The sequence below is a fragment of the Arabidopsis thaliana genome, chromosome 3 (assembly GCF_000001735.4).
Source record: "Arabidopsis thaliana chromosome 3, partial sequence".
Taxonomy (NCBI): Eukaryota; Viridiplantae; Streptophyta; class Magnoliopsida; order Brassicales; family Brassicaceae; genus Arabidopsis; species Arabidopsis thaliana.
Genome location: NC_003074.8, coordinates 14,671,360 through 14,686,149, shown reverse-complemented (window position 1 = coordinate 14,686,149; position 14,790 = coordinate 14,671,360). Strand labels below are relative to the sequence as shown.

General features: G+C 33.4%; 2 protein-coding genes and 3 pseudogenes across 5 annotated transcripts; 1 reads left to right on the top strand and 4 right to left on the bottom strand.

The window, feature by feature from the left end:
• Positions 1-2,739: 2,739 nt before the first annotated feature.
• Positions 2,740-3,099, top strand: AT3G42565 (ECA1 gametogenesis related family protein; the record flags this gene model as incomplete). The annotated part of the gene is made up of 1 exon (NM_001084764.1): positions 2,740-3,099. The coding sequence occupies one exon, from the start codon at positions 2,740-2,742 to the stop codon at positions 3,097-3,099; it is 360 nt and encodes a 119-aa protein (NP_001078233.1).
• A 2,290-nt stretch (positions 3,100-5,389) lies between these two features.
• On the bottom strand, positions 5,390-5,885 carry AT3G42560 (Pentatricopeptide repeat (PPR) superfamily protein; the record flags this gene model as incomplete). Its single annotated transcript, NM_114123.1, has 3 exons — positions 5,390-5,464; positions 5,604-5,675; positions 5,736-5,885. The coding sequence occupies 3 exons, from the start codon at positions 5,883-5,885 to the stop codon at positions 5,390-5,392; spliced, it is 297 nt and encodes a 98-aa protein (NP_189842.1).
• Positions 5,886-8,000: 2,115 nt separating this feature from the next.
• AT3G42557 lies at positions 8,001-8,354 on the bottom strand (annotated as a pseudogene). The gene has a single exon.
• A 487-nt stretch (positions 8,355-8,841) lies between these two features.
• On the bottom strand, positions 8,842-9,183 carry AT3G42556 (annotated as a pseudogene; the record flags this gene model as incomplete). The annotated part of the gene is made up of 1 exon: positions 8,842-9,183.
• A 1,402-nt stretch (positions 9,184-10,585) lies between these two features.
• On the bottom strand, positions 10,586-14,671 carry AT3G42553 (annotated as a pseudogene; the record flags this gene model as incomplete). The annotated part of the gene is made up of 1 exon: positions 10,586-14,671.
• Positions 14,672-14,790: the final 119 nt, after the last annotated feature.

Below are 14,790 nucleotides of genomic sequence, written 5' to 3'. Positions count from 1 at the left end.
TTTTTATTTTAATTTAATCCAATCGCTAGCTCTCTTATGTCGTTTTGTTCTTCCATCTAAGGGGTTTTAATTTTGAAATTGTGTCTTTATTTTAGAATTTATCTTTGTTGTTACATATCAGGGATTGTAGGAAGAATCCTATTCAAGTTCCTATAAATGCATGGCGTAAGAATCTCTGAGGAGGACCTACGTCTAGAGAAGGTAAAGTTTCCATATTTTATGTTTTTATGGCGTAAGATGGTTCACCTTCTCAAGATATCTTTTTTTATATCCAATCAAAAAAATTCAGGTTTTGCTTTGAATCTCTAGGATTTCAAGGGAGCTAGGATGATGATAGGTTTATATTGATTTATAGGTTTGATTTTGTTACTGTGATAAGTGTTTTTGAGTTGTATGATGGGTCATTGCGCCATAAGTGTTTTTGAGTTGAATGATGGGTCATTGCGCCATAAATTGCGGATTGAAGAAGAAAATATAAGAAGACAAACGTAAAAGATAATGTTTTATCAAAAACATTTATAAAAAGCGAAATCTTTTGATTTTTGAGACTTTTAGTAGTCCTAAAAATCAAGATGGTGGATAGTTTCAGTATTTGATTTTGTAGTCGTTAACTAATCCATTGTTCTCTACTCTAAATTTGTTTAGTACATATGTCATTTTATATTGTTTTTCTTCGGTACATTGTTCGGTCGTATGATAAGTCACTTCAGCGTCAAGATGGCAAAACAGAGATTTGATAAGGCCATGCATTTTATAAAGCTCCAAAGTAGAGATATATTTGTTTATTGGACATGTCCCTAACTAGAAGTTTTTCCGGTGTGAAGGAGACTAAAAATACACTAATCTTGAGTTTGGGGAACTGATCTTGAGTTTATCATGAATTTCATTTGGTATCAGAGCGCGCATCTTAACCAAGTTGTATCTTAACAATAGGTGAAGATCTTATAGAAAGGGTGGACTACCTCAAGGAGATTGTAAATGTATGACGTCCAATCATTCTTGAAAAAGCTAACTATGGTCACTCGAAGTTGAAGATGCGAGCACTCATTTGTGGTTTTGGAGTGCATACATGTCCTACAACAAATCTAGAATGGGATTCTTCTGTTGTGAAGACTAAAGCTGAAAATATTACACTAAAACCAGAGGAGAAAGTGCTCACTAGACCGGTTTGCTCTCATGGACAAATATTTTTGTGGCTGTAACGTCTAAATATTGTTTGAATTTTAAATTATAAATAAAATTAAAATTCCTAAATAAAAATCTTAATGTTGTATAAGAAATAATGTATAAGAATATATCTTGGTTTCTAAGTTTATCATGACTACTAAAAAAAAAACACATTTCTATTTCAAGTTTTGGGATAAAAAATATGCATGGGCGAATCCAAAGAGGATTAAAGGAGGTCAACTAACACTCCTAAAATTCTATATTTGCAATATAGCCCTTTAAAATTTATGATATTACATATATTTTTTCTGTTTTGACCCCCTTAAAATTACAGATTTTGTATGTAAACCCTTTAACTTTTATCATATTTTCCTTCTGCTTTGTGTTTCGACACCATTTCTTATATGTTTTTAGTCTTTTTGTTTATTTCGCCCATAAGTATTCAACCTAATTTGTGGTATATGTATATAATAAGCAAATGAATATTTTTAGATTTTTAGTCTATTTAAGTTATTAATTATATTAAATTATTTTTGATCCAGTAAAAAGTATTTATGGGTTCGCCGCATAGGCAGACCCAAAGAGGATAAAAGGAGGTCAGCTGATTTATGGGTCCGCCGTATTATAAATTATATTTGAACCAGTAATACGCTATATGACCATTATACGTATATAGTAAACTTTTTTACACTCACATAGATTAAATTTTAAAACTTTTTAAGGTAGAGGATAAGTTATCGTCGAGAAAGCTTTGATTTAACATATTAAATATTAATATTTTACAAAATAATTTCGTAGCAAAAAATGACGAAAAAGGATTACAGTGCGTATTATTTTAGACTTTATAGGATAATTATGAATTTGTTGGAGGTGGAGAATAAAGATGCAAAAAATAGATAAGTTAGAGGGTTTTTGTTTGTACAAAACCCAAAAAATTATAAAATTTGATTAGATATGTGTGGATATTTCAATAATAAATTTGACACTGTCATGATCATGTGAGTTAACAATTTTGAAAACCCAACTTTATATAGATATTTGGCACATATATTGGATTATGTACAATGTTTTCATGCCCGATCCGAACTGCTCTGTCCAACCGTATAATCCGCATTCTACAAACTCCTCTCGTCTAAGTTTAGTGTTAACAAGTCATGGAGAACCCCATTGTATAGAAGTTTTACAAACCAAACCTTTAGATTGATTTAAATAATTTTCACGAAGAAAATATTATAAATCTATTTATTTGTTTAAATTTGGAGATATATACCGATGAATGATTAATTATGTGAAGCCGTTTAACTTTGATTTTCTCTTTGTAGTCAATATTTTTTAGTTAATGTTACTTGTTTCACACATGGAGTTTCAACTATATTTAAATTTATAAAACGGCTAATCAAATACCTAATTAAAGTATTCAAAGATGTTAAGTTAAAGAAAATCTATATGATAGTTTCACATTTCAATATTCATATAAATAAGCAAGGATTTTATTGTTATTCATCAATCAAAAAAAAACAAAGCATTAAGCATATAGTTGCTATACTAAGACTTTGTACTGAATTTCTCATTATGTCTATCAAAAATGTGTTTTCCCTTCTATATGTTCTATGTATCATAGTTTCTGTAAATGCTCAATTGCCTCAGTTTCCAGCTCAACTTCCTTTTCCGTTTCCGTTCCAACTGATTTCTGGATTACCTGATATAACAAAATGTTGGTCATCCGTGATGGATATTCCTGGATGCATTGCAGAGATTTCTCAATCCATTTTCACTGGAAAGTTCGGTAATTTAGGTCCGGCTTGTTGCAAAGCATTTTTGGATGCCAAAGTTAATTGCATACCGAAAATTCCATTCATTCCGTTATTCCCTCCGATGCTAAAGGAACAATGTTCAAGAGTTGCCGGTGCAACTCCTCCCATACCAAAATAGAGTTTTAACTTATTTTAAAAATAGATAGCTTTTTCAACTTATGTTTTAAAATTTTAGCTTTAGTACATGTTATAATAATAATAAAAAAAGATTATATAGTAATAACATTTGAGAATTTGCATTTGGGTTCAATGTCTACTCATTCTTTAATTCTAATGAATAACACCTTGAAACATCGAGCCCATAATGTTACAATGTTACAGAATTTCAAATTGTTTTCATAAATCTTTGAAATATGTCATAACACAAAATCTGAGAATGGTTTATAATTTTATTAGATAAGACTCGTCTAATAGGCGGGTGTGAGAAATGTTGTGATGATATAAAAATTCTAAATAGTAATCTGTATTTTCAAAAGAATATTTCAATTATACACATTCTATATACCATGCATTTTCTAATTATATATTATACGGGAATCCTCAAAGCATAACACAAAGATAAGACAAGGAAAACATACAACAGCTTTAAAAAGACGCACCAAACAGAGCCTCTCACTGAATTTTGTGGTAAACGAATTGAACTCCGTAATTGAGAAAAAATGAAATGAAATAAAATTAAGAAATAAAAGGAGAGACATATTTAAGTTACAAAATTAGAAAATATTAAATCAAGTATTAATATTTTTCTAAAACAAAATAGGGAACTTTTACTTCTGTTTTGAATATATAAACGACATTTAATAGAATTTGTTCAATAGTTTAATATATTAAATAAACAATTTGAATATATGAACTAACTTTTTTTTACTTATGTATATATCCGATGGGGTTATGAAATTTTTCTATTTTTGTTTTAAAATATAGGATTTTGTGCAAAACACCCATCTAACTCATCCTATTTTGCAATTTTACCTTCTATCTCTAACAAATGCATATTAATCTTATGAAGACTAAAAGAATACGTAATATGACCCTTATATGTATATAGTAAATATTTTTACAATCACATACATTAGATTTTTAAAATTTTGTTGGTAGAGTTGAAGTTTTCGTTGCGAGGGCTTCAATTTAACATATTATATATCAATATTTTACAAACATTTATGGTAGCAAAAATTGACGAAGAAAGGTTGCAATGGGTATTATTTTAGACTTCGTAGGATAATATGCAGTTGTTGGAGGTGGAGGATAAATATGCAAAAATAGATGAGTTAGAGAGTTTTTTCTTTGCACATAACCCTAAAAATAACGAAATTGATTTGATATGTGTGGATAACTCATTAATAATTTTGACACGTGTCATGATCAGGTGAGTTAACAATTTTGAAAACTCAACTTTGTATATTAAGATATTTGGCAAATTAAAGCCGGAAAGCAATAACCCAAGAATTGTTATATTTAAAGACCATGTAAGGTTTACTCGATTCCTCCTATAATTGATGAATTTGGTTCCATTAATTTTTTTTATGTTTAGTTAAGTTTTAACGTTGATCCTAGTAGTAAAAGGACCACATTGATGCAACAATGCTTCAAACGACCGTCAAAAGGCTATGAACGAGTCTTTGGAGGCATGCAGTGGAATTCTAAGCTTCTCCAAGCAGTCTTCAAAGAGTCGTCAACCAAGAAACGCATTAATTAGAAGAGGCATTCTTCATGATCAGTCAGGCAAATTTACCTTTTTTGGGTCATTCCCTGGTTGATGGTAATTGAGAAAAAGATTTTGGGAACCCTCTTCTCTCTAGCAGAGGTTTCCCAAATGAAAACGACGTCGTTTTCTCTCTAGCAGACAACCAAAACCGTGTTAAACGATGTCGCTTTGTATAGCTCTGATGCCACGGTGTCGCTGACTCAACACAGTTTAACGGTTTCATAACCCCGTCACAGGTCATGTTGAAATCGGCTAACGACTATGTAGTTGATGTTTGGAATTTGAAATAGGTTGTAGTTTAGGTTGAGAAATACAAGGTTTAAAAATTCAGGTTGAAAAAAACCGCAGGAAAAAAGAACCGCAGAAAGTTTGGGTTGATTTTCGCCGTTTTTCCGAGTATCTAGGAAACCTCTCAATACGTTGTAAGTACATTGCCTTTATATTAGAATGAATATAGAGCAATCTCCTCATCAGAGACTTTCAACATCTTTCACTATCCATTGAATTTTCTCGAAAATAGGGGAGTTTTTTTTTTTTTTTTTTTTCTATAGTATGTGCTTTAGAGGTGTTCTTCATGAACTTTTTAAATTTTACTCGATGAGTGTTTATTCTTTCGGTTTTGCCCTATGTGTAGTTCGTTGGATGTTTGTACCTAAGATAATCATCTTTGGCTGTTCCATCAAATACTAAATGTTTTCGATCAAGAACCATAAAAGCATTTTGCAATAGCTGTCTTGCTTTCTGATCTACCGTACACCCAAAAGCTTCCATTTCCCTGAATATTTCTGGAACCATGCAGCAGCCATCAATTTAAACACCCAATTTATCAAGATCACACATAACATATATAGTCAATGAAACGTTTGAGGTGAAGGAACATGGGATTACAAGGTCACCAAATAGAAGCTACATACCTTTTCATACTTCTTTGGTCGAGTGAATGCTTTCATAAGTGTACTATAGGTAACCACATCAGGGGTGTATCCCTTCAGAAGACAAACTCAAGCAGTTAAGCAAATAATTTAACGATGACAATAAGCAATTACTAGAAGTTTAATCGCACGAATAAGATAGACATACAGTTTCTTTAATATGATGATAAATAGAGAGAGCTTCCATGTGCTTCCAGCAGTTCCAAATGCATTAACCAAAACATTCGACATAATCAAGTTTGGTTCAATCCCCTCATTCTCCATCATCTTGAGCACCTTTACTGTCTGTTTGCATAGTCGCTGTTTTAAAATTTGACAATGACTTTAGTTAGATTTAAAAGTTCATAGCACTACTTACTCTAACATGTAATAATTTACAAGGGAAACTAATAAAACAAGCCGGATCTTGTTTGCAGAATCTATGAACCATCTACAGTTGTTGACATTCTATACTCGTCTATATATACCAAATGAAAACGGCTGAAACAACCTATATAGAGTCTACCTAGATAAGTCATAAAAAAAGAAACCTAGAACTTGAAAAGGCGGAAAGATAAGGAAACCAACCTGCTGAGCATACGCTTTTGCCAAAGTACAAACCAAATTAGCTGAAGGAGCGACACATCATAAATTTTAGAGAATAAATCGTCATGCGGTGTACGGCGGGTCGATTTCTAGTATATGGAACATATTATGACAGCCTAGTGGAAATATTAGTGTCATACAATTCTCGAAACTGAATAAAAAAATTATTATTTTACTGAACAATTATTTGCTGATAATCTTTTTCCTTTTTAAAAATTTTTATACGTTTCAAACTTTTCTATATAATACATAACCATAAAATTTGAAAAATCATAAATTTTAGAGATCAAATCGTCTTGCGGTGTACATTGTGTCGATCTCTAGTATGGAACATGATATATCATGGTTTTTACTGATTTCTAACGTAATATTATAATGGATTTTAGAGTCTTTCAAGTTATTTTTGTATGTTTTTGAGTCTTTACAGGTGCATATCTACTTTTGAGAGATATGAAGCATAATAAAGAATTTTGGAAGCTTTCTAGCAAAGAAGACCAACGAATACATTATTCACGCATTGGTGTCGATCAACACCACATCAGTATCGATCGACACCCTTATCGACATAAGAATTTCTCACGTTTCATCAAGTCTTCAAGAATCACATAAGTGTCAGAAGTTTTTTTTTATTTGCAAAATAGACTCTGCACGTTTTTAGTAACATATATATATATATATATATATATATATATATATATATATATATATATATTTAAGATCATTGTTTAGACCTAAGCAAGTTCTGTGTGAGAGATTTATACTTTGGGAGAGAAGCAACTGAACTCCTTTATCTCTATCTTTTATCATAATTCAATGCAATTTATTCAGATTATGATTTGTGCTCCTTTAATCATGACTGAGTAGTCACCTTGTTGGGTTTAGGGTATCAATAGGGATTTAGATGGATTAGTAGATCGATAACCTGTTAGGATTATTTTTTGAGTTCTTCATCTTAATTATTATTACTACTAGTTCTAGATTGATCACCTAGAACTTGATCTTAGGTAATAGGTAAATTCTAAAAGGCTGCTTATTGCTAGAACTGTTATAGATGAGCCTAGTATTTAAGATGTGTACTAACGTCGGTCTAGATACTTAGGTGAACTAATCAAACCTAATAGTAATGCATGTTTAGAATTAGGGATTTGCGGGCTAACGTCGGAATCCTTAATTATTAGGTATAGTGAGTAATGCGGGCTAACATCGATCAGTTGCTCTATATTAGTGATTTGAGTTCTAGAACGGTGTGTTAACAATCCTAAACATAGCTAGATCAACAGTTTATATTTTTCTGAGATTATCTCTAAATCTGACGCGTTAATCTTCAGAATCTACAACTTAATTTATTGTTTTATTGTCTTTAATTTACAATATTTCATTTATCTTAATATTATATATTATTAGTTTATTGTGTGAACATCAAAAAATTAATAGAATTAGACCCTTAAGTAGTAGCGACGATCTCTTATTTGAGGGAGTAAGCTTAAGGATAATTTGAGTTATATCAAAACATATTATGATAGCCTAGTGATAGTGTCATACAATTTCTGAAACTGAATAAAAACCATTATTATTTTAGTGAACAATTACTTGCTGATAATTTTTTTTTTCCTTTTTTTAAATTATTTATCAATGTGTGTAGTGTATTTTTTACAATAAATTTTTTTAAATAAAATAAATTAGTTATTTGTTCTATATCGCTTACATGAATAAACGTCTATCTTGTGGTTTTTGTTGGGTTCATTTACTTTGATGCGACTAAAGAGAACTAGTACGAAGATGTAATAAGACAGCTTACATATATTCGAGTAAATATTTTATCCATATTTTATTTGAGATTACATATAAATAAGGAATTGATTGATAATTAGGAAGATTAGATATCGGAGACTCATTTTGAGACATCAAACCGCCTATACAACAACAAGAAGTGCCATATTGATCTCCTAGACAATCTCCTTTGGGATGCACCATAGACATGCACTTTTTGATGTATTATGATTGGCTCTTACACCCCTCCAAACATGGTTTGATATAGGGCTTATATTGCATGAAAGCTAAACAACAAAATAACATGATAAATAAATTGTGAATTAGTAGAATCACTAAAACGAGGTACCTAGTAAACAAAATAAACTTGAAACAGGATTATAAAACAAATAAATAACCAAAAAAAACTATGAGTTAGTTGACAAATGAGACTTTGTATAATCTAGTTAGGTCCTGTTTGTTTCTCCATCCAAATGGATCATCTGGATGAAGATGAAAAATGATGTTTGTTTTTCACAAATTAACAGATCATTTGGATGTTTCATCTGAATGACTTTGTAAATTTAGACTAATATGTGAAACTCATTTGGATGGATTTGGTAGAACCATTTGGATGAAGATGATTTAGTCCAAAAAACAAATGACAAATATACCCTCTTTTAATAATGTTAATTTTTAATAGATTTTTTTTTTTTTTTTAAATTACATATTATACCAAAAAACTCTAAAAATTGTGAAATCACTGACTATTATTTTACGTCAAAATTATAAATTCGTTTTTCCCGCCAAAATCGTAAAATCATATTTTCCTCCAAAGTCGCAAAATCATATTTTTCCGCCAAAACCGCAAAATCATATTTTCCTGTCAAAACGTTAAAATCATATTTTCCCACAAAACCGCAAAATCATATTTTTCCGCTAAAACCGTAAAATCATATTTTCCCGTCAAAATCACAAAATCGTATTTTTCCGCCAAAACCATACAATCGTATTTTCCCGTCAAAACCGTAAAATCGTATTTTCCCACCAAAACCGTAAAATCGTATTTTCCCACCAAAACCGTAAAATCGTATTTTCCCGCCAAAACCGTAAAATCGTATTTTCCCGCCAAAACCGTAAAATTGTATTTTCCCGTCAAAACCACAAAATCATGTTTTCCCGCCAAAACGTTAAAATCATATTTTTCTGTCAAAACCGTATTTATCATATTTTCCCGCCAAAAGCGTAAAATCATATTTTCCCGCCAAAACCACAAAATCATAGTTTTCGCCAAAACCGTAAAATCATATTTTTTCCGCCAAAACCGTAAAATCATTTCTTCATTAAAATTATATTTGGTAATGATGTTAAATATTTGTCATTTGTTAAAATTATAACATGGGTATTTTAGTCATTTTTATTAGAATGAGAATGTAGATGAATTACAAAATGATCAAACAAAAAAATATTCATTTAAATGCATCATTTAGATAAAATACTAAATAATCAAACAAACATCATTCAAATGCATCATCCAAATGGATCATGTAAATGGATCATGTGGATGTAAATGCCAAATGATCAAACAAACAGGGCCTTATACGAAAAGAATGTGGGATCAATAAAATAATTTTTTGGAATGAAATTTTTAAAAACATGAAAACCTGAAAAAGTTTCATACCATTCAAGTCCATGATCTCATATTTGGTTCATAACTGAACACATTTTAACAGAATATAATTTTTTATCTTTTAAATCTTAATTGCAAGAAAATGCTTTTCTTGAAGTGATTTCACATCTGGTAATAAAATTCACATTTTTCACGAGAAGTTTAAATCTGAAAAGTTCAATTTTTTTTGACAATGCATACATAAACAAATAAATATGATAGGCATAAGGATGAGAGCAAACATCATCAACGAAGGTAATAAAAGGGGTGAAAACTTTTTCATTGTCATTTCTTGTGTTTGTAGAGGATTCCACTAAGTCTTCTTCTAGATATATTCCAAAATTAAGACATTACTTAGTGGAATCTACTAAGTCCCTAATATAGATTTTGACTCTATATTTTAATTACTTTTAGGGTCTGACTTTAGATTTAAAATTTAACTAAGTTTAGAATGTTTTTTTACTCTAAATCTAAATTTTGGCTCTGAATTAAGGTTTCTATACCATATGGTTTAGTCTAGTAAGTTAAAATCTGGTTTAAGCTTTGTCGTGTTTGTTGACAAAAAAAAAAAAGGTTTGTCGTGTGACTCGTGTCAATGTTTTGTTTATTTTTTCTCCAAACTTGTGTAAACTTCGTTGTGTTTTAGTTGGAAATGTGTGACATCCATTTTCTAGTTTCAAAGAAGATTAAGAACTCAAAGATATATAAGAATTACTCTTTTATTAAGTTTAGGAAATAACTCAAACCTAAACAATCTCAAAGTCTTAATCTCTCTAAAACTCATATGGTTCACCACAACTTTGGGACTCATATATATAGAGATTTAAAACCAAATAACAATAGGATTAGGGTTAGATAACTCCTAACTTAACTCCTAAGATCTCTCCTTAAGATTTAGTCTAATCCTATATTTAAATAACTTATAACTTAAGTCTTTATCTTCAAGCTTACTCCAACATTCACTCCTTTAAGCTTGAAGTCTTCACTTGACAAGTCTTGAACTCCAATGAGATCTCTCATCTCCTTGAACTTGATCTTCGCGAGTGCCTTGGTTAGTATATCCGCTCTTTGCTTGACTCCGGGAACATGTTCTACTGAGACTTGGCCATTCTCTACACACTCTCTTATGAAATGGTACTTGCGATGAATGTGCTTGCTTCTTCCATGGAAAACTGGGTTCTTTGTGAGTGCAATCGCGGATTTGTTGTCAACTCGTAATGTAACTCTCTCACATGTTGTTCCAATAACTTCAGCGAGCAGGTCTTGAAGCCAAATGGCTTGCTTGGCTGCCTCTAGCTGCCATAAACTCGGCTTCACAAGATGAGAGAGCTACAACTTGTTGTTTCTGTGAGCACCAACTAATAGGACACTCATTTAGGTAAAACACATGCCCTCCGGTACTCTTACCATCGTCCGCGTCTACACTATGGCTAGCGTCACTGTAACCAACTAATCCAGTCTTATCGCTTTTCTTAAATACAAGACCGTAACCCGTAGTTCCCTGAAGGTACCTCATGACTTGCTTCAAGGCGGCTCCGTGAGATTCTCTGGGATCTTGCATATACCTGCTTAAGACACCAACGGAGTAAGAGAGATCTGGCCTTGTGTGTAGTAAGTACCTTAGGCAACCAATACTTCTCCGATATTGTTGTCCATCAATGCTCTTCTCATCAAGTGCTTTTGATAGTTCTAGACCAGAAATCATAGGAACAAGAATTGATTTACACTCATTCATTCCAGCTTTTTCAAGGATCTTTTTAGCATATCTTTCTTGTTTTAAGATGATCTCGTCTTCTTCTTGTGTGACCTCAATGCCAAGATAATATGTGAGCCTTCCCAAATCGCTCATTTCAAAGTTCTTTGACATTCCTTTCTTGAAGTCATCTATCTGTTTTGGACTAGAACCTGTGACAAGTAGATCATCCACATAGACTGCAACTATAAGAAGATGCTTACCCTCTTGTTTCCGATACAGAGAAGGTTCTTTAGAGCACCTTTCGAATAACAACTTCTTAAGAATCTCATTGAGCTTAATGTTCCATGCACGTGGAGCTTGGCGCAAACCATAGAGAGCCTTATGCAGCTTGTAGACCTTCTCTTCACTTCCCTTTGTCACAAAGCCCTCCGTTTGGTTGACGTAAACATTCTCCTTTAATTCACCATGTAGGAATGCAGTCTTGACGTCTAGATGATGCACTTCCCACCCATTAGATGCAGCAAGAGAGATGATGAATCGAACTGTCTCAATGCGAGCCACTGGAGCGAACACCTCATCAAAGTCTACACCATGTTTCTTCACATAACCCTTTGCAACGAGTCTTGCTTTGTGTTTAGTTATGTTCTCATCAGAGTTTCTCTTTATCTTGAACACCCACTTCAGCCCTATTGGTTTGATACCGACGGGAAGAGAGACTAAGCTCCATGTTCTGTTTTTTATTATTGACTTGATCTCATCATCACACGCATCACGCCATTCTCTGTATTTATTTGCTTCCTTAAAATCCCAGGGTTCATCATTAATCAGAAGCAGAAGTCGTTCTCCCTCAATTTCAGCCAACAACACATAATCATTTAGGTGTGCAGGTTTTATGACCTGTCTTCCTGAGCGTGTAAAGACTGGTACATCATCACTGTGATTGGGTTCAGGAACACTTGGTTCATCAAGACCGTCTTCTGCGTCTTCATTAGTTGAGTCCTCTGCTTCATTTTCTTCTGTTTCTTCTGAGATTTCGTTCTCAACTTCTTCGTTATTGTGAAACTCTGTTTGAGCAAGAGTAAACATTCCTGGTTCTTTCTGACTTTCAATCAATTCGGAGTTAGCCCACTTCCAGCTTTTATTCTCATCAAACACTACATCCCTGCTTACTATGATTTTCCGCGTGGTTGGATCTAGTAATCTGTAAGCCTTGGAGCCGGTTTCTGTTCCGAGATAGACTAGAATCCTCGACCTGTCATCAAGCTTTCTTAGGTGTGGGAATTCAACTTTGGCATAGCTCACACAACCAAACACGCGTAAGTGTTCAACATTTGGCTTCCTTTTCTTGAGAGCTTCATAGGGCGTTTGGTTGATAAGAGCTCTTGTTCCCACTCTGTTAATGAGATATGTTGCATGTCTTATCGCTTCTCCCCACAAGTAATTTGGAACACTCATGTGTTTCATGATGCTTCTAGCCATTCCCAACAAGGTTCTGTTTCGTCTCTCAACTACTCCATTTTGCTAAGGAGTGTAAGGCGCGGTGAGGTGCCTAATGATTCCTTTTTCTTCACAAAATGTCTGAAATTCTTGAGATAGGAACTCGCCTCCTCTATCTGTTCTTAGTGTTTTGATTTTTTCTCCGGTTTCTTGCTCAACTGTTGCTTTAAAAGTCTTGAATTTTTCGAATGCTTCACTCTTCTCCTTTAAAAGAAATGACCACATGAAGCGTGAGTGATCATCAATTAGAACTAGTATGTACCTTCTCTTTGCAGCTGTAGGTGGTGAAATGGGTCCACACAAGTCTCCATGGATGAGTTCTAGAATCTGAGAAGCACGATAAGTAGTAGCTTTCGGAAAAACTTGTCTCGCTTGCTTCCCAAGCATACATGAAGCACAAATCTCCTTCTCCTTTGGGGCACTAGGTATTCCAATCACAAATTCTTTTGTTACCATTGCCTTTATGGTCTCAAGATTAATGTGACCTAATCGAGCATGCCACTTTGTTGAGTCATTAAGTGCCGCAAGTTGTAAACACTTAGTGTTTTCGACTTTTAGCTCCACTTTGTACAGTCTGTTCCTCGATCTTGTTGCTTTCACCAACAGGTTACCATCACGATCATGTAATGTCAGATAGTTGTCCTTTAGTCTCACGTCGCAGCCAGCTTCAGTAGCTTGTCCCAAGCTTATGATGTTGCTTTTGAGATCGGGTATGTAATAGACATTTGCTAGTGTCTTTGGTTCTCCATTTTTGGTCAAAAACAATATCGATCCTTTGCCTCTTATGTCAATTCGTGAATCATCTCCGAACTTAACCTTTCCAGTGACCATCTCATCAAGTTTGTAGAACCAATCACGATTCCCAGTCATATGATTACTAGCACCATTGTCTAAATACCAAGCTTTGTCAGAACATGCTTCATAAATCTCTGGATTCATGTTTCCCTCGTTGAGATACACTACTTCATGCATCATAAGAGACTCCGCTTCATCATCATTATCGTCTTCAGCCTCTTGTTGCCTTTCTTGGAGCTTGATTAACTTCAATAGTCGGTCTGGACAATTAGAGGCATAATGGCCTTGTTTATCACAACGATAACAAGTAACCTTAGAGTGATCTCTCTGCTTATAACCAACTCTTCCTCTGCCTCTACCCCGACCACGGATTTGTCCTCTTCCTCTGCCTCCTTCTTGATACATGTAATGAGAACCCGAATCTGCATACATTAATTTACCTTGGTCTTCTAGTGAATCATCGTCATCCCATACTCTGTCCTCATAGGTCTTTATTCTCCCTACTATGTCTTCGAATGTTGTGTTCTTGAGGTCTAGAACTTGCTTAAGGGCTGCAACTATATGAATATACTTCTTTCTTGGTAGGCTTTTCAAAAATTTCTTAACAACTTTTGTTTCTTCAATATCTTCTCCCAAAGATGCTGATTTTGTTGAAATTTCTGAAAGTCTCCCTGCAAATTCATCAATAGTTTCATTGTCCTTCATCTTGAGTTTGTCAAACTCTGCCATAAGAGTTTGTAGCTTTGCTTCTTTGACTCGTTCTGCTCCAAGATTCCTAGATTGAATCTTATCCCATACTGCCTTTGAAGTCTTCAGTTTTCCGACTTGAAGAATAAGTGACTCCGGAATAGATTGGAAGAGAAGGGCTCGGGCTAGGTCGTTTTTCTCTTCGTCCTCTAATCCAGGATCGATTGTTCCCCAGACTTTATGCACTCGTAGTGCAGCTTCCATCCTCATACACCATACCGTATAGTTTGTGTTATTCAACATCGGACATTGAATAGACAATGATCCTCCTCCATCTTTTGATTTGTTGTTTACTGCAATAATCTCACTCATGTTTTCAATCCTTTGCTTTGATCGAAAACCTGGATGCTCTGATACCAAATCTAGTTTCAAAGAAGATTAAGAACTCAAAGATATATAAGAATTACTCTCTTATTAAGTTTAGGAAATAA